Source organism: Mchenga conophoros, linkage group LG18 (assembly GCF_057382185.1).
Source record: "Mchenga conophoros isolate Kocher_MC1m ecotype Shallow Benthic linkage group LG18, M_conophoros_male_GT1.1, whole genome shotgun sequence".
NCBI classification, from domain to species: Eukaryota; Metazoa; Chordata; class Actinopteri; order Cichliformes; family Cichlidae; genus Mchenga; species Mchenga conophoros.
The window spans coordinates 17,736,476-17,757,253 of record NC_140543.1 but is presented as its reverse complement, the minus strand read 5'-3'; the positions used below and the strand labels follow the sequence as shown (position 1 = coordinate 17,757,253).

Below are 20,778 nucleotides of genomic sequence, written 5' to 3'. Positions count from 1 at the left end.
AAATTTCTGCTAGAAGCCAAATACAAAAGAGACAGTTTTACAAAAGGGGAAAAAAAAGGGGGGGGGGGGGGAACCTTTTACTACGGCTGTTTGTTCAGTGGAAAGTAGTTCCAGCGATAACTCTTGACAGTAAGCGCTGCGGTTTATCCAGACAAACAGCAATTCTGCTCCTGAAAGAGATTTTGCTATTGAAATACTTTAATTACGACTTTTCAGTCCCGCGTGCTGCACAAATACATCACCGCTGCAGACAGGGATGGAGCTTTATATATGGATCCGAAACCAGACTCAAATCTGCTTTTTGTGCGTTGCGTGTAACATTTTATTTGACCCTGTCAGAGAACGCCTGGTGGACCTCAGCTTCATAAAAGACATTTTTGCTCTTGCAAACTTAACATTAACCAAACTGCCAGCAGTGAGAGTTGCTATTTTATCAGGCAGGGTCAAGTGAAAACAGGAATAAAGCTTCTTGAATGTTTCCCGAATAAGACTAAGGCAGGATGGTCATTACAAAAAAAAAAGAAGCCTTTAATTAATCCAGTTATTTGGAACCAGAGCCAGAATTAGGGTCAAACGGATGTCAAATAAGGTGATTTAAACGTCTAAAACGGCCTGCATGGGTGGATTCCATTAAATGTAATTTCGATTTTTGTTTTCATTATTGGGGTGAACTGGAGCTTTAAATGACCAAAACACTTCATATTTCAACATAACTTAGCGTCATTAATGCTACAATCCCGTTTCAAATACATCAGCGGGAGCACCGTCCGTAAGGGCGAACTGCAAAATACTTGCAAATGATGAGACACAGCGGTTACATCACACCATTTTCAATTGCACACAGTAAGATTTCAGTATGAGATTTGGATAGCGGTACTTACTATATGGAACACACTCATACTGGACCTCTAAGTACTTGTAGGTGCCAGGGCATGGATCGGGAAAGACATCAGAGCCAGTGACAACCACGCACTGCGTACGGTTGTTGCACCTAAAGAAGAAAAAAAGATTGACCAGAGATTTCATCATGACTACCCACAGCAAGAACACTCCTCAAAGATAACATTAATAACAAAGATGAGGCCGGGAGGGGGGAGAAAGTTCATCGTTACAGCTACACTGTAATTGATCAAATCCCAGCCGGAGCTGTCACAAATGCACTCAAGTTTAAACCTTTGCAAACAGAGAGAGGAATGAAAACATTAAGGAAGAGTAAATGAGCATGATGTGATGAACGACAGAGCGAAAGAGCTGCTAAAGGCATGTTAGGAATTAGTCTTCGCACCGCTATTGAAAGAGAAGACATTCATTAAGACACACGCGACAGGTGGCGGTGACATGCAGTGGACATGAATGGCTGGCCTCTAGTGCAACAGCAGCTCCTCTGCATGGCACGAGAGCGTCATTTCGATGAGAGGCCTTGCAGTGTGAAATGGTGTCCCTAAGTCAGAGTCTGACGTGCGGATTGCAGAGACGGTATGCGTGCATGTTAGCAGATGTTTCTGGGTGCTGAAAAAGTTCGAGTAAATCAGAAGAAAAGGAGGGGAGGTGGGGAAGGAAAAGAACAGCAGTGGATTGAGTTTGTTTAAATACTGCATAGGCTGAAATTGGCTCCACTTCAATCAAGCTCTGCTGAGATGGAGGGATTGAGAATGTCACCAGTGACAGAGGCGAGCCAGAAAAAAGCAAGACAGAAAGAAAGAAAGACAGAAAATGGCACCAAAATAGGACATTAAGCAATTTGCAAGCCTCAGATAAATTTTTCAGAAGGTCTGAAGCACAAATTCAAGTTGGACGTACATTTGAAGACCGGACAAAGAACCATTAGTCATTCGAGAAGCTTCCTGTCGCTGCAAATGGGAGTCGTGCTGCACGGCAACCACACGAAACCATGACAGTGCACTTTTTGGCTCTGGTCGAATTAATGAACGTAAAGGTAAATGTGTGTGCATTAAGAGACAGAGCATGCATCTTAACAACAAGAGCCATTTTCTTCAAACTAATGGATTATAAACGTTATACGGTGTGGGGGTGGGGGCTCCCATTAAGGAGTTAACAAATAGCATCGGCATCATTGGCCACGGTTTCAACATCACTGACACTAACGCTGCCAGCTGCACTTAGGAGAGGTGCTTTTGTGGCTTCACTGCAGTGAATGCTCAAGAGGGCTGCTGCAAAGGAGAAGGGTCACTGCATCAAAATGTGAACTGACTGACGGCAGATAAGAACAACACACTTGATTAAAATGCACCCCAACATATTTGATCTACTTCTACGTTATGAGTTTATGAGCCGGACCGACGACAGCCCCGGTGATAGAGGGTATATTTAATCAAGTAATATGGTTGCAGGTATTTGTAAATTGCTTGTGTAATTCATTTTGTGCTTGTACTTATTTTCAGAGGATTTACAAGAGTATATCAGAGAGATAAAACTACCGTATTTAGGTGTTGCCTATAGATGAGTAACCAATATCAAGTCACTAAAAACATTCACAGCAGAGTAACATATTCCTTGAAAGTGAGCATTTTTCAGTGAGTCATTTATTTTCAATGCTTGCATGCGTTGGGCTTATCATTACAACTTATCATTACGTGCACAGTCACTTTGATGAGTTCTGTCTGCCACGTGGTACAAAATCTTCCAGAGGAAATAAAGGCTTGACTGCACAACCAAAACAGAAACAGGACAGCACTTTTTATTTTTCCACAAATATCAGGAACTTTCCCCGGGTAGCTGAATTAGCGGATGCTGGAAACCCTACCTGGCAAAGGAAACAGGAGTGCAGCTGTCGGAGGAGGCAGAGAATGCAAAGTGATTTAAAAAAAACAAAAAAAACAAAGCAAAACAGTAAAAGACGAGTAAACCTTGGGCTGGCATTCACTTTTTGGTGAGCACTCCTGGTCTTAAGAGAGCTCAAAAGCAGCAATCAGTGGACATTATTTCTGGGTCAGTAAGTAAGAAAATCTACCTACTTATTACCCAAACACAAGCAGGAGTTTCTAAATGAAAAGCGATCTGCTCTTAAAAGCTGTAGCGTGGGTGCCACTTTTTGTTTTTTTCCCCACTTTTTGGTCAAATAAGGGTAGAAAAATACAGAAACGCCTGCCTAACTACACAAAGCGCTGAAACATTAGAGATCATTTGGTGTCCTTTAAGCGCTGTTTTGGTCTCTGTTACCTGCAGCTATAATTATATGGGTCTCCAGCTGAGGACTTGTGTGTTTCACTGAGTCGTTTGTTGGAGATGCAGACTGTATATAAAAATGGAAGTGCCTTAGCATTGTCTAAAGTGTAGCTGTCGTTTAAACTTGCATTTTGGATAATGGTCGGTCAGTAGTGGGTGATTCCTGGTTGCAAAAAGAGGTCAAACTGTACTGAAATGACCCCGCTGCTCGCTTGATTTATGACCGCAGTAAAAACACTCTCTTAATGAGGCCATGATGGACTGTCTAGGGTGTACCCTGTAGCTGGGATGGGCTGCAGCTCTGCCGTGACCCTGAATTGGATAAGTGGTTAAGAAAATGGATGAATAGATAAATGGATGGTCGATTTCTCTGTCAGATCCAGATCCGGTCTAAGAACGTCAAGATGGCCAAGATGCTCATTTCAAAGCCTCATAATGGGACTTCACTATCATGGTGGCTACTTCCATCATTTATATACAGCCTGTGGTTACAGACAGAGACGTGCAGTGAGTCTGATGCAGTCCAGGAAACCAAAGCCAGGAGTTAAAAGATGAACGGAGGGATAACTGGAGAGTTGGGGGCCGATGCTCTGAAGGGTTCATCGTTACAAGAGAAAACCCTTCACATTGCACATTATCGCTTGATTCATTGTAACTACAAAATATCGATCGGTGTACCTTCAAGTAAAGGATATAAATACTAATGAACCCACTGTGGCATTTATTCAGCTTTAAGTTTTAGTCCTAGTGCTCTGGAGAACAGCAGATGTGTTGTTGCAAAGCATCCTGACAGTCTTCCTCTGTTTTAAACTGCAGCTGAAATCACTGCATGCAATCTTTATTGCACCGAGCACAATCTAATGAAAGTCCTTGAAGTCTCGCATGAAAACGCTGCACCTTTGATCTGGTAAAAGTTTTATTCGGGCATTTTGTAACAGGTCACGGAATGGGCGGCCGTTGAAATAAGGTAACGGAAGTCAGCAAAACAGGCGTATTTTTGCATTTGTGCTGGTGGCCAACTGAGATACGGAGGGAGAAGAGCAGACAGAGAGAAAGGTCAGACATACCGTCCATTTACAGTACATCTCTGAGGGGATGATCACCTGAATATTAAAGTGACCTACAAACCTGAGGTTCCATCAGTTCCTTCATGCATCTTTCATCCAAACACTTTTTTGCGTGAACAACAAAACATTTCACTTGACAAAACACTTTGATGTAGATGCTGAAAATCAAGCCATTTGATTCCTGTTAGTTGGTTTTTTGTTGTTGTTGTGGAAAAACAGGCGGTTGATGAATACTTTCTATCGCAATTTCCAAACCGGCAAAAACTGCCACTCTGTGCAGCAGGCTCCCCACTGTTTCTGTCTCCCCAATCTTGTTTAATATGTTTGTTTATGTCCGTGGAGCTATTGCCTTTTGTTAATCTTGATGATTCTGGCAGGGGAGTCTGTGTCAATGTTGTCTTAGTTGTTCTTGTTCTGGTTTCCTGCAGACTGAAGGAGGGCTGATCAGTGTCTGCCAAAGCTTTGTGACTGCTTTAACATCCCCAGTTATCACATCAACTTTAATTACGGTCAGGAGCCCATTTCCTCTGATCTGAATCATTAGAATAATTCTGGTTAAGGGCTTGTGGTGCAGACTCTTCTCAAAGCCTTCACTCGCACACTGCCTCCAGGGAATCTTCAATTGAGATAAGTTTGAAGTGTAGCTTCGGCGAGTGAGAGTCTGACTTGTCAACAGATGTGGCGCACAGTGTGGCAGGTTGCAGTCAAACCGAGGGGCATGGACACTGTCAGCAGCATGTTACTATGTGAGCGTACTGAGGCGGTGCTGTAAATTTAGAAAGACAGAATAAGATTGCTGGATTTGATCTATCCCTCATGGGAGTAAATACAGAAGAGAGCGAAGCAGGGAAAAATCCCAGAGGTCTGAGATGGTGGGCGATGATGCTCACAAGCTAGTGCACGGGGGGGGCAGGTTAAAGACAGAGCAGTGCATTAGAAGATGAACTGTGCTGGTTACTATTTATGAATAGTTCATCCAGTGCCCTTTAAAAACACACACTCCTCTAGGGGTAAGCAGCAGTGGAGCTAAAGTGTTGCTGTGATGTCATTTGACAGAGAGGCAGCATCCTGTGAGAGGGTAACCAGGATAAAAGGCATGATGATGGGCATTGCTCACTACCTGAGGCAAAGCCACTTCAATGCACTACAAGTGTTTGAACAAAGCAAGCCCAATGTTCCAGATAGGGAATTAAGAGGGTGTTCATGTGACTCGCAGTTCTCTGATTATGACTCAAACAGAGGCAACAACGCGCAGCTGGTTTGAAGAGCTCTGCAGCACGGATGTCAATTCCTGCCTGTCAAGAATTAATGTGCACCCCAGTTTTCGAAAATTTCAAATGCCACCTACATAATCTCGTCAATGGACGAACAAATTACATTTAACAAGGGGCGAGATGTCGATTAATTGTCCGGTATGTAGGTGGCTGCACGAGTGGGGCGATAATTTTAACAGTTCTTTTGTGCGAGGGAATGTCTGGCGCGGAGAGAAGGGGGAACGGGAAAAAAAACAAAAAAACGAGAGCCTTACTTTTAGTCCTCAGCTCCTGGTTGTGTTTGTGAAATAAGATCTGCCCTTTCATGACAGAGTTTTGTCTTTTTTTTTTTTACCTTTGTGATATAATCTTGTAGGCGTCGGGGAGGTAGCACTGGACGTTCTCCATCTGGAATGGGTCAGCATCGCAGATCTTGTCGTCAGTCCGGCCGTAGTTGGCCGTCTCGATCATAATGACATCACTCCCCGGGCAGCGGAGATCAATTGCATATCCTTCACATGAGAGCTCCCTCCGGACCAGCCCGAAAGGCAAGGCAGCTCGGCTGAACCCTGACAGAGGGTGAGACGCACGGAGACAGAGAAGAAGCACATTAAATCAGGGGGGGAAAAAAAGAACGAGTTAAAAGGATCACTGCTCTTGATACAATAAGACCACACATCATGCAGTAAAAATCCGCTGGCGCAAAATAAATGGGCAACAGCAGTCCAATGTTTACCACAGTTTTAAACAGAAGGGCCATTACACGCGATATAGGACCGGGGAAAGACGAAACAATTCATGTCTCCATCGCTTTGTGGTCTAAGCCTTTTGGCTAAGACATCAAATTTTGAATCACTGGAGACCAATGGTAACCTCATAAATTCTTGAGCAAATACAAAGGCCACAGTGCATCCGGAAGGTCTCCACCTATAGAGAACAACCACCGCAGAGCCAAACTGAACTGGACAGAGAATAGTTTGTTTTACGGTCGTTAGAGACCTCCACCCCAGCATTTGTTTCTTTTGCTTTTCTTGCTCTGTAAAGAAGAAGAAGAAGAAGAAGAAGAAGGGCAAAAATCCCAGCAGAAAGGAGTGTAATATAATCCATTTTACAGTGCCGGCAATCGAACAGGGGACAGTCTGGAGTCCACACAGGAGGAAAAATCTATAGATGGAGCGCAGCCAAATAGCTCTGCTTTAAGGGGAATATTAACTATTTCATTCAAATCTCTGCCTCCTTTCAGCAAATTACACTGGGACAGGTTATTTCTCAGCATTTCGTTTTCTAACTTTTTTTTCTTCCCCTAAGTAATAAACTGCTGCATCACGAATAGAGTGGAGCCACAGATATGATTTACAAAGAGAGAGGGAACAAAACTGGAGAAAGCAAAAGAAAAAGATCCATTATGTGGGGTTAAAATGATCCGAACTACAAAAAAAAAAAAAAAAAAAACGAAAGAAAGAGAAAGGAAGAAAAAAAAAAACATAACTGTCTGCAATTTTGAGAAAACAATTAGGTAAAATCTAAGCAGAACATGGAAATGTGTTCCATTTAAGAAGTGCAAGCAGAGCGCTGCATGAACTGCCAATAATCGCCGTTGTTTGCAGCAATGGTGGGCCCCTGAGGGGGCAGCTACCATTTGTATTTTCTGCACTGCTCTCTCCTAATTAGCCCTCCTTTCAGCTTGTTACCTTTTTCCATGCTCCCATTGGCTTCTGAGCATTGTCATGTACTAACACTTACCACCCCGGGTTCACATTGCCCCCTCACTCTAATTATCCTCACACTTTTGACAGTCAGGGTCTGATGCAATTAGCATTGTCTGAACTGCTCAAAGCTGAAGTGATTCGGGCTTGAAATTCCTACCCTTAAACCCCAACACACACGTCTGCTAGCCATTCCAGCCCGCTGTGCCTGGCCCCGGTTATAATGATATTCTATGTCACTCTGTACATGTCACACCAGCAAACAGACAAAAAAAATAACATCTGTGAAACACACACTGTTGAGAATATAATGTTAAAGTCATTGTGCATTAGGAAAAACTCCTGCACACACTAGAAGCAGTAGCAGGACAGCAAAATATGAAACTAATGGTATAAATTCTCTGGCATTCGGCCACTAGACATTTCATTATAATACCATGATCTATCTAATGGCCAGTAGATTCTGCTTAGCTGGACTGTTTATCACCTCATTAGGAGACGTCATTGTAGCCGAGCCATAAGTGGAGGGCTGCGGGGTCACTCCATCTTTCCCAATAACTACTACAATTACCCAAACCTTTCAGAAAACCTGTCCAGAATGGCGGATGATAAAACACAGAGAGAAGTCGTCGGCTTTGCTGCAAAGACTAATGATCGGTCTGCCTGCCATTCCTCATGGAAGGAGTGACGGGTTTATCACGGCAGCTAGAGAGGACAGACAGAAAGAATGCATTTCATTGGGTTTTAAAATTCTAAGCAGGGAGACGAGTCTTTCGGCTGAAACACCCTCGTGGACACACACACGCACGCACACGCCATCTGCCTTTTGTAACCTCCTTTCTCTGGTTGTCCACTGACTACTCTGCCTATCTATCAGACCGCTATGGCATGATAGCATGCTGTTGTCAACAGAAGCCTAACGATTGATTAGGCCTGTGCCTCGGCGGCATCCTCCTCCCTCACTTGTATAGATTTCTCTGGTTATAGGCTAACAGTACATCAATTAGGGGGAGTATCTAGACCGTACTGGCGGCCTAAAGAACAAATTGCTTCTTTTCCAAACTGTAGATAGTCTCGGCCTCATTAATGACCGTCTTGTCAACTTGTAATTGGGCAAGTAATGACAAATCTGTCTAAAAAAGTTAAAATACATATAATGGTTTTTATTTTTTATTTTTTTTTTGGTACTGTAGGAAGAAGAACAGAGCCGAATTCAAAGTAAAATATTTTCGGTCGACTTAATTGGGTTTCGCTTAAGATCTTAGGATTTAAACACGGCTGTGAAGGAAAAAACTTGTGCCAATAAGAGGTTTCTGGGTGTCGGTATCCTTTCGTGTTGATTTTCTCGGTTTAAACAACTTTTGCGAGATTCTGGAGAGGAGGGGGAAGACTGTTTGTGTGCACAAATGTCAATGTCTTAGGGAGGCATGAAAAGCTTTTCATCTCGCGTTCTGTGCTTTGTTTGACTGTTCAACTTTGCAGCAGTTGAAGATTGCGACAGAAGGGCACCAGCTGCAGGAAAAAGAAAAAAGAAAAAACGGTGTAGAGAAAACTGCAGGAAAAATCCATAACACAAACACTGCAGAGAACAGACTGCTCCAAATGTATCCGTACCTCAGATTAACTTGAAATGGCAAAATTATTGAGAGAGTTGAATTATGTTTAGCCATGGTAACCACTTTGACTTGGCTATAATTGGCTGTGATCTCTATTCCTGGCCTTGTTGACATGAAGTCTTATCATGCATTCTGGTCAGTGAGTGACTGCGAGAGGAAAGTAGCTTTTCAGATTCCTCCCCCTGACCTGCCTGCTAAGCTGTCTATTGAGCTCAAGAGAGCAAAGCAAGGGCTGGGACTGCTTCTCAATATGTTGCATTCTGGGTGATTTTTTTCCCCCTCCTTCTTCTTCTTCTTCTTTGGCTTCTCCAGTTGACAGCCTATAATTCACTGGTGACAATCCCCCTCATAATACATATTTTGTTTTCTATCAACACCCTTGAAATTGGAAGTGGCACTGTGGCTCAGATGGGTGCATCTAAAACCATCCACAGACTTACACTCCGTGGCTCTTAAAACCCTGGAGATGAAGCGAAAAGATAATGGAGGTTTGGTGTCGAGGTATCGCCATTTGGCGACTGCACGCGGCAGACCGTAACACACATGTTCGGGGTGATCTTTGCTGCTCTGAGCATTCCCTCTCAAGAGTGCTGTCGTGACCAACCTTTAACCCTTCAAAGGCCACGGCATCAGGACAGAGAGAGAGAAAAAAAGTTAAGGAATGCCCGATCGGAAAAAAAAAACAAAACGTGGGCCACTTTGGGAGGGTAGACAGAGCGGCGAGGGCTGGCACAGACAGAGAGCAAAGGCGTTGGCTGACGCTTGTCATCCTCCATTAAGGATCCTTTGATTGGCCTTTGTGGTCCGGGAAACGGCAAACAGCTGCATGCAAATGGCCCTGTTTCCCCGAGGCTGGCCCCCATTGTTCTGGGCTTCGGTTTGACAGGGACGCTTTCTCCACAGCATAAAGGAGGGTGTAGCCTTTAGTCAAATAAGAGTGCCCCCACAGAGGTCACAGCAGGAGTACTTCAGGATTGTTTGTCTTTTCATATTGTTTCATTCCCCATACTACTGGTAGCCGACATCTCTGGAAGAAAGAGCAAATCTCGGAGTCAAGCTTTTGCTCCAACGGTGGGAGATGCATCCATAATCCAATATCCGAGTGGTCACAGAGCAGGTTTTGCTCTAGTGGAGTAAAGATATTCACTGGGAAGGGGGGGAGAAAATAATAAAGTCTCATTTGAATTCTTAATATTTTGCCTCTTTTTTTCCCAGCTTCTTTGTTCTTTACTGAAGTATTTCTAATCTGCTCAGGGGAACTTTCTGATTGCTGGCCAAGGAGAGGGAAAAAAATAGCTCATAAAAAAAAATCAAGAGACCACTGCGGTAATTCTTTCATGTATTAATTAAAACACAAGTACCCTTTGCTGTCTATGCACATGCCTCTCAACTAACAAACTCAAAAGTTGGGTCTAATTCAGCTTGCACGGTCCAAAGGCAGCAGGCAAAGTCTTTTTTATTTCCCCATCCCTCAATTTGTGAGGCATCCGGCGATGCTGCCTAAAATGTTCCCAAATGCAGAACATGACCACCCATCAGATGTGAGAGACAAGCCGGGAGCGAGGTGGGAGATGAGAAAGGAGATTTGGGATTTACAAAGTAACACCTGCTTTTCAAATACAGACAACACCCCGAGAACTCTTTGCTGCGCCACCGGCAGATCATATTTCATTCCAACTGTCAAAACGCGCTGAAACACCGGGAAATCAACGTGGACATATGGCACCGTTTCCCATGACACTTAAGTCCCAGCTCTGGTCCACCTTTGCTGGGAAGTGTTTCTAAAGACAGTGTCAGACAAGACCACAAACCACGCCCGCCTTTCCCAGACAACTGCTATCAGACACTCTTGATTCCGATATAAGAATTTTAAAATAGAAACTGGCAATATAGGACCGAGTCCATTTGTGGTTAGATGAAGCGCTCTGAGTCATATCCCTTTTCTCTTTGGTGGTACACGCATTCAGCACTCCCCCTTCAAAAATCTCCACTTTTTTTTTTTTCTTTTTTGCATTCTTGCTCATTGCCTTTTCTCTGATTCATCTCTTAAATTTATTTCTTATATTGAGGCGAAGAAAGAGATCAGGAGGAGGAGGTGGGGGGAGAAAAAGAAATCACGTGCTCCATGTTGGTGCATGTCTCGTTGAGGGGGTTTAAGGAGAAGGATTTGTCATTTTGCTGAGGCTAAGCGTGACAGACACCGCTGCTGCCTCTTAACTCCTCAGGTGGATCCATTTAGAGTGCGCTAGATCCATATCACACCTGATGCAGCCATGTAATATTTCCTCTGTAACGGGAGCAGCAAAACCATAAATAGAAAAAAGTAGGGGTTTTTTTTCCTCGCCTCGGTCTTAATTCTCATTAAAAATAAATAAATAACGAAAACATCGTGAAATGCAGACGTTCCGTGTAAAGGTGATGACACCATCGCACTTTTAACATGGAGCAAGACTCCGCTTATGTTTAAAAATGACCTGGCACAAACCAGGGAGCCAGCCACAGAACAAAATGTATATTAAATTTAGCTGCACAAGAACTTTTCAAGATTTTCCCAGGGTACCCAACCTCTCACCCTTTTGTGTGTGTGAGTGTGTGGGAGAGACACTTGCTGGCAGGATCTGGCTTTTGCATCTTTTGGCCCAACAAGATCCCACAGCAAATAAAACAGAAAACCTCAAAGCTTCTTCTTCATGGAGAAAACACTTACAGTGCATTTACAGTCCCATGCAAAGGATGAAGTCTACACAATGCAATGTAGGTCCATGCACTCCAAAAGACTTCCTTAATATCTTGGCTTCCCATCTTTACCAACTGAAACTTGAACAAAATTAAATAGATTTTTCTTGCTCTTTTCAAAACTAACAAAATCTGTCAACATGCTCACCAAGGACCACTGAATAAAACAATCCTATTTTTAAATCCATATATAACATGTGGAAATGACACATTGTGACTTTTAAAGACAGTTATTGATGTTTATCAATGCCAGAAAGCTGTTTCTGCTACATATTGTATAAAATAATATTATAATTCTTCATTTGCTTTTTTCTGATATCATCCTGCTTGTTAAAACTGACTGTAACATGTAGAGACTAACATGTTCACTCCATCATTTTAACCATTTGCCTGTCCTGGTCTGTCAAAATCATTTGAATTGAATAGAAAGCTGCAGACAACCAGTCATCTGGCTCAAAGCCTCTTCCCCCCCTCTGTGAATTCAAGGAATCTAAACACAAAACTGGTCCAACTGACCAACCGTGTACACATCTGCAGGCTTTGGTAAGAACAATTTATACACACTCAAGTTAACCATTACTTTATATGCAAAACAAAGCAGAAACGGAGACACATAATGCACTACTAAACTTCTCTATGTGGGGAAACCCCTGGATTAAGTCTATTTTATGGCACTGCGTTTGTGTTAGTTTGCATTGGTATTTGTCTGCACAGAAGGCTACGTAACCCATGCAAACATGCTTGTCTGCAGTCCTCCATAAATCAAACAGCATGCAACTGGCCCTGAAACAGGAGCGAGGGAGCAACAGGAGAGTTCACAATAACTGATTTGTGTTGATGAGGATATGAAAGCTTCTCTGTTTATAAGCACTGGCATTTTTTTTTTTGCTGCTGTTAGCCTCTGTTAGCTGCTGTTAGCTGCTGTTAGCCAGCGTTAGTGAAACTGTCTTGAAGTGGATCTAACATTTTACTCTGATGTTTACTGAATAAACTGTTATGTGACATAAGAATATAATCAAACTGTTTATCAGGGGGAAAGAACATCCCTAACTGGATTTTTAGCTTATAGCTCCTGTTGTCGTTTAGCTGGCTCATTGTCAGCGGAGATGGGTGGGAGGTTTGCATGTCTAATCTGCTAACAATAAGAAATAGTGACAATATCAGGAATAAATAAGCCTGTTTAGGATTTTTAGTTCTTTGGTAAAGGGAAGTCCTTCTCCGATGGTAAAACATAGGTATGATCCTAAATAGCGTCTGAAGTTAGAGGCACGAGTTTAAATGTCCCTCTACAGCACAAAAACACCTAGGACTTCTTTTCTCTGACTTTGGCCTGCTGCGTATGTGGTCGGTCTCAAGACACATGAGTAAAACGTTATCAGTCAGAAGGGAGACGTCCTTCCTGGCCACTGTATTCAAATATGGTGGGTAAACATGGCACCTTCCACAGACCAACGCTTGCTCCCATGAATTTTTAATAGATTAATTACAAGTTTGTAATTAATACTTAGATTTTTAAGTACGGTATCCTTTTTTTCTGTTAAATAACCTCAAAAAAAAATTAACTGACTGTACCTTTAAGGATGTAACTTCTGGCAAAAACAAAATACTTGAAATGCACAGCCTACTTTATTTTGATGTTGCAGAAATCACTCTCTGGGATTACAAAACTCTCAGAAAATGTTTCAGTTTTGCCACAAGTGATGCGAGTCGACATGGTGGATTATTTTTGCCTCTTCAGAACAGCCGGCTCAGCTGCAGAAGACTGCAGATGAAGAATTTCCCTCATGGGGCAAGAACTGAAGAAAAAAAAAAAAAATCAGAAAGTGGAGGCTATAATGACTCTGTCTTAATTTGCCTCAGAAAATCAGGGTTCGCTCCTCAGTCGATTGGTAGGATGAACCCTGACCCCGTGGGCACACATCAAAGACAAGCAGCTCGGGAAGAGGGGGGCATCATTACATTACTAATAATCTGCTAAATGCAAAGAGGGTCAGCGTGTAATGCACGTCATGACAGGGAATTTTCAGCTGGAGAGATGGAACTAAATGGAATGTCTTGTTTTATTTGGTCCATGGATACATCAGTCAGATTAAAGGAAAGCATAATTCGACACCTTGTATTGTCTACTGAGCAAACAAGGCTTTTCTTAGAAATTACAAATAACTGTCACGAAGGCTAAACATTTTAGAAAAAGATGCTCGACTCGGAAGATAGAAAAAAAATCCTATATGCTCCTGGGAGAGTGCCACTTTGACAGAATTAGTTCATTGCTTGTTCAATATCTAACATATTGTTGCATCTCTTCAGGGGAGTTGATGAAACACAAAGAAAGAGAGGTGACTTAAAGCAAGTCTCCCTGGTGCAGCGAGGGAATAGTTTCACAGGTTTGATCTGCCCTGAGTGATGCTTAACTCCCCCTTAAAGCCCATATTTTACCCCTGCACTTAAACCCCAGCTGGATTTTCCACTCAAGAAAATGTCTCGGAGTAAGTCAGGTGCCCCCCTGAGGGTGGGGATTGAGGGGGGGAAGCAGGGGAAGAGAAAATGAAGGAGGATGTGGGATTGTCTCCATCTCATGCTTGTGTCTCTGTTTTTGTTTGCTGTGGCAGAATCTCCCCATTTCTCCCTCCTAATCAACCCCTACTTCCTTCACTCAGCCCTGCCTGTACCGAGCACAGCCCAGGAGGCTTACTCTGGACGTCACATTGACACGGTGTCAGAAAAGGCTGCAACTGGAACACGGATGACACGAATAATGAGTCAGAGAGTACAAGAATGACAAGGGACAGAGATCAGGGCCTTGAGACGATAATGAAGCGACAATTCTGATAAGAGACGCGGAATTACTCTTCACGCGGACTCCCAGCCTGCAGTAGTCTTTAACACATTCGCACTTCTATCACTTCTGTTTGTAACAAGTCCATTTTGGTATTTTCGTATATCTGAAAAAACCCACTTGTGGCGAAGTGGATGGAGTGGTAACTCAGGCTGCGTTTATGCAGATGAGGTGGTGCAGAGCAATTTTAGTACTCGTTTTGGCATGAAATTGTGTTTCTCTGTTTCATCCCAGCACAATATTCTTTTGAGGCTTTTGTTGGTGCATGAGAAAAATATATTTTTTTGAAAAACCCTTTCATGCATCTTTTATTTTGACATGCGTTTTTCATTTAGTGCAGAGTCAGTGCACACTAACATACAGTTTTTAACGCAATTAAAGCTCAGTCTGTGCTGGGTTAGATTAATGGGGGATTTCTTTTTAAATCAGTAATGTCTTCAGCATGCATCCTGAGATCCATTGAACAGTGTTCATCTTGCTAGAGCTCCTACTCTATTTGATATTTTGCACGAGGGCTGGATTGGCACATCAAGTCATCATAATTCAAAAAATGTGTTGGTCACACCCATGTGTGCTTGCAAAATAAAAGCGGTAATATAAATAGCGTTGACAGACCAGCACCAGAAAATTTCTGAACATGGGAGAACTCCCACTCGCGGGGTGGTCCAGAATGAAGCGGGCGATACTACTACCTATATGCCAAAAAATGTGACACTGAAGACAAATGACCACTTTCTTTTTAATGCTGTTGTTGTTGTTTAGTGTAAGCATCACTGACCCTCAGCAGCCACTCCACAGCATTCATCATGTGGATACTGCACATCAAATGAGGCAATAGCAAAGAATTTCAAGCTACCAGACACAAGCAGCTTCTTTTGTTTTCTACTGATTTGGGATCAGCACGCTCCTAAACTCTTTTGAAGTTTCTGTTCAGAAATGTGTGCCACCGAGGGGAGTGTGTCTCCCACATTAGAATTCTTAACCCGCCAAGCATGTAATAGCAGAACGCTAGCATTTTATGGGCAACAATGCCTTCCTTGTTAGTATTTCTTGTTTTCACTTCAGTTTTGACATAATATTGATCACCATCTGCAAGGGTCACTGGACGAAAGCGGCAAAGCTAGCAATTTTTAAACTAGCTTATCTGCTGGCATGTGAAGTGCTGGCTCTGCATCTATTAGGGTATTTGGTTGTATAATGCTCTGGCTTGAGGTCTTTTTGCTTTATTGAGTTCTATCGAAAAATTGTTACTTTGACACAAAAAAGAAATGTTTTCTGAGTATTTTCTTCAGTGCCTTTGAGCAGTAACCTCTTTATTGGCAGCCATTACTCCTGATAAAAGATTTCTGGGCGTCGTGGATCTATATATACGTACTGTACTGGGCAACAGAGAAAGCTTTTGTGGCCTTTGAAGCCTTTCAGATTTACCGGGAAAGTCAATGAAAAAAAAGAACACATTCCTTAGCAATAGCCCCCTGCTATCACTGCAACACTGACCACTTTGATTGACTTGAGCGTGATGACCTTGCCCGTTCCCTTCCACCGGCATACCGCTGAATGCGAGTGGAAAACAGGAGCACTGATAAGAGATGCACAGATTGCTGTGGGGGGGTGGGGGTGGCGGGAGGCTTGATGACAGACAGTTTCCTGCACCTCATCTTCGATGAGGGCATTGTGCCTTGCACATTCAATAGGGATATACACTACAAGGAGGAGGTCAATACTGATAGAGCAAGGCAAACAAAAATGTTCTTTGTGCTTAGCTGTTTCTCTGACTTTTTTTTGCAGTGTACTTATTCAATTTCCTGCACGGCAGGAGAGGGCTTCCTTATCTTAGACTGTTTATACCTGCAAATCGGCTGGTGGCCTTTTGTTTGCAGGTGACCCACCCTGAGGTGACATTTAATTCCTAGACAAAAGAAAATGTGCGGTCGTGCTCTATGACACAGACCCTCAGCCTGAGGAGATTACTAATACAGTGAATGCAACAGAGAAGCATTCATGGCCTGTAGTGAGAGTAAGACTGCAGGCGCCGAGAGACAGAAACCCCAACACACATCAAACACATTGATTCACATCATATATGACCATTAGCGATGCAAAATTAATTAAATAAGACCAGTGGCAGCGTACCCACTTCCAGGTCATATTTAAATATCGCTCTGACTTCAGAGGACGCTTCTGAAAGTCGGCAAAGGCAGCGAAACGCACAACTGAGCCACGAAAAGCTCGTTTTTACCGAATCCTTTGTAATTTCTTTTATTGATTGCCATCCCTTCCCCACTGTCAACATTAGTTTTAACACCACCATTTACTGTGTAAAGCGGCAGTAACAAAAATGTGAGACCTGAGCTGTTGTGACAGTTCTGATAAGGAGCGACAAAGACAGGTAGAGACAAATGCATCATTTTTGAACAATTTTCACACAGGGTAATTATAATTGTAGCCTCCCTCGCTCTCTAACAACAACCAGGTTTTTGTTCAAATGGCCTTGTTCTGTACATGCACTGCGCGTCGCCATCATCAAGCTGTCCTTAACAAATTAGTGCCCAAAATGTATGCTGTGATAACAGGGGGGAAAAAACGCCTGGAGTGGCAGTGTAAAAAAAAAAAAAAAAGTTGCAGGTATTCATAGCAGCAACCTGCTTTTGTTGCTTTTGCACAGTCTCCCTTTGGTGTTTAATGCTATATAGCTGCTTTTGTTTTTGCATGTTTGTTTAGCTTTTTGTTCAAATAAATTAGTCCTGACGTGCCTTCCAGCTATTCAGAAGTGTTGGGAACACTAAAATCCGACAGGTTCTTGTTGTCTCCGTAAATAATTTTGTCTCAGATCCAAAACACCTTCTCACATACAAAGAAAGAAAGAAAAGGGGGGGGGGGGACTCGGCTGCTTTCCTATAGTGTAGAATTGATTTTATTTGAAACCCTTCTGCTTCCTTTCAAGATTAAATGCATTACTTTGTTATGACAGCTGAACCCTCCTGTGAAGCAGCGACTTACACTGAGCAAATCCAAAAGTTTAGAATCGGAGGAAAAGTACTTTGTGGTTGTACGTCGGGCTCATCTATTATTTGAATTAGCCTGCCCGGAGGAAAGAAAACGATAAAGGAAAGAAGAAAGAATACACGTGAAGACAGTACTTAAGAAAGGACGACGTCATGTGGGCATCTGGTCCGCTGTTTATACAACTTGTTACCGTAAGGGGTGTGAAGTGAACAACTCTGAGATGCTATTGAAATTTAAGGCCCGCTTAACATTTGAAATTAAACTGTCATAAAAGCGCAGCTCTCGGCCCCATAAAGTACGTGTTTGTTCGTCGGCCTGACTTTTACAATCACGTCTAAACACACAGTGGAGGAAAGGAGGCTCTCGCTCTCAAAAAACCGCACTCAGGAAATCGCTGTTGCAATAAATCTAGGATGACCCCATCGAGGGCGATATTGTATTTCATTTCCTCTGAGCGAAATCCTGATCCCGAAGATTCATGCGACTCTGGCTCATTTCAATTTCGCGTTCTCCTATGATTTAAAACTTTCCAGGTCCTCGGTTATTATTAAAACAGTATATTGTAATGCTGTGTCGTGCAGAAATATGTCCGCGGCGCGGAAAAGCGAAACGCCGCGTGCACCAGAGATTGTGGCAAAAATGCAGAAAGAATTGTATTAGCAAATGAGAGGGAGCGACTGAGAAATGGGACGATTTATTTGTGTCAGCGTGCCTCTCAATACGAAGCAAAGTCCATTCAATTCAAATGATGAACCCCTGCCTTATTTTTTGAAATGCTTCCAGCTGGCCAAAAATTTCCATGCAAGCCTGATATATCAGTTTTTTTTTTCCCTTCCTCTGTGCTTGTTCTCACCACACAGATTGACCAGTCATCTGTGAATCTCCCATGGTTTAGCTGATAATTCATGATCGCCCTACCATGGACCCGCAGCATTCAATATGAATTATAAAATGGCAAGCCAAGCATATCAATGGATGACAGACTGGATGTGTATGGCCCCGGGCCAGAGAGGAGTTGCAGCACAATAGCTTCCCCCTTTCAGTCAACCCCAGGACTGCAAATACCAGTGTGGCACGAAGGAGGGTCTTCCATCAGCACAATGTATGGCGCTGCTTGAGACAAATGTTGAGCTGAGACGTAACATTAACCTTTACAACCTTTTCGGGGGAGAAACGCAGGCATGCTGGTGTGTTCGACTAAGTAATATTTTACAGTTTAAAAAAAAAAAAAAAAAAAACTCTCTTAGTGAGAAGCAAACAGCGAGTGATCCTGAGCAGCGGGGGCTGAAAACCAAAAAGCATAACGTTGCAAAAAACTTTTTTGTTTTAGGGCAGGGAGGGCGACTCCAGTGCACCATTTAGCAGTTTCCTTACAAACGACTCTCGAGTCCGCCGACTTGATTATTCAACACGCTGCATATTAATGCCTCTCGTTCACACATTCGTCATGCTGGAACAATTTCTAGGACCTAAACAAACACTGCCTCTTTGCTCTGATCCTCCGTCTCTGCAGATACGGCACAGCTATCAAACATAAACTACTTAATCTTTTTACATTCCTCTTTTGTGCAATATTTTGATACGAAGGCTGCGCTGTCTGCTCTCCTTTGGTATTCAAACACAACAGCCAACGGAAAGTGTTGACACTGACTACATGACATAATCCCTCCTTACATCTGTCTCTCTTTACTTTAAAGACTTAGATAACTGCTCTCATTCAGGCACAGCAGGCGTGTACCTGTGCACTCGCCCCACCTTCGTGGCTGCTCACTTTGAATCCGGGCGTCTTCTTTCATATTTGCAATCTAGGCGGTTTGAAACATCTGAAACGAACGTGATACCTGCATGCCCCAGTTTACTCCAGCAGACGCGTCATTTTATAGATCTGTTTTATAATCGTGGAAGAAATGCAGGGCGAATTAGGCAAAGTGTGGCGTTTGAAACATTGACACTAGTTCGGTCACAGCTTAGAGAAGTTTTTCTTATTAGTGTTGGAGTAAACAACTGCCTTCACCTAAACACACAAACACATAAGAGATTCACAGGAAGTGACGTGTGGATAAAAGCCAGCATTGCTGCCTTCACGTCTGCCTCTTCACCTCATCGTCTATGGGTGGTAAGAGCCAATATTTAGCCTTGTTTTAGTTTTTTGGTTCTGGTAACTCTGTGTTTGCTGTCTGGGTGGTGAATCAGTGGTTCCTATTGCTTTTTAGCAGCATTCTTTTTGGCCTCTTTTATTAGAGCAGTTAACATTTAACCCTATAACCCCGATCACCATCATCTGTGTTTTTTTAACCCTAATGCCCTCATATGTTTTTGTTTAAGATGAACAAAATGCGAGCCATAAATAGCACAAAAAGGCAGGTGCAGCAAAAATGATGCAAATGAAAACTCATAAATGCAAACTGATATGTCAGCAGGTTCAATAAACAGTCCGTTTTTAGAAAAAAAATAGCATTTCCTGGTAATTATTTCATAGTTCATAGGCTTTTTACAGGGTTAAATTACAGGCAGCTAAACAATAAGCTGAAACATGCAATAAAACTTGATAAAGCTGTGCAGAGCTGCAGATTCAGGAAACAACTCCCTAGTCCCCCCCCCCCATACACACACACACTGTCATTTTATACATTACTATAATAAAGAAATATGCTGTATATAACTCTAAGTGAATGCCACTTTAAAAAAATAATGCTGTCAATTCCATTTGATTCTGCACGAGTCTGCCCGAAACCGAGCTCAACTGGTGTTTTTTCTTCCCCGCTGGCTGAGAAAGTCAATACCAGTAGAGTGAAAAAAATCACCCTCTTTTCAGGTATGTCATCGAGCATTTCAAAGCAAGGGGAATGTTTTGGGTGAAAATCATAACCTGATTATAGCCTCTCCTGGCGAGGGACAGGAGGTAATTATCAAGTGGAGTTTTGCTTGCAGGAACTCTCAGGGAAACGCAGATCATAAGCCCTGGGATGCAAAACCCTCCGGGCTGCATTGGCTGAAGGTGACTGGCATGTGGATAGAATCAGATATTGTTTTCAGATGAACCTACACACACACGCACGCACGCACACACACACACACATTCCTTTATTGACGGATGGGCAAATATGCATTCTTAGGCCTGAGAGCCCTCACATCAACTGAAACCCAAAACCCGCACTTTCTGCATACCAAAGCAGTATTCCTCTTTAAGAAATTCAACAGGACTATTCAGCTCAGTTTCTAAGCCAGGCCAAATCAGAGGGCTATTCTTCAAGTACCTCAGTAAGACTCTCTTCCATATTATCTAAAATTGCTAATCTACAAAGAAAAAAAAAAGACTGAAGAGGTAGCCTGCTCTATACTAGACTGCACTGCTACCTTTGTTAATATAAA

At 42.7% G+C, this 20,778-nt stretch overlaps 1 protein-coding gene across 8 annotated transcripts in view; it reads right to left on the bottom strand.

Annotated features, from left to right (window-relative positions):
- The window catches only part of adgrl2b.1 (adhesion G protein-coupled receptor L2b, tandem duplicate 1), a 92,030-nt gene that overhangs the window by 49,322 nt on the left and 21,930 nt on the right, over positions 1-20,778 (bottom strand). For all 8 annotated transcript variants that reach the window (XM_085255935.1, XM_085255937.1, XM_085255938.1 and 5 more), the window contains exons 3-4: positions 5,862-6,075; positions 882-991 (exon numbers count right to left, since the gene is read on the bottom strand). In XM_085255935.1, coding sequence (XP_085112061.1) covers positions 882-991; positions 5,862-6,075 — 324 coding nt within the window. The remainder of the gene's footprint in view (positions 1-881; positions 992-5,861; positions 6,076-20,778) is intronic.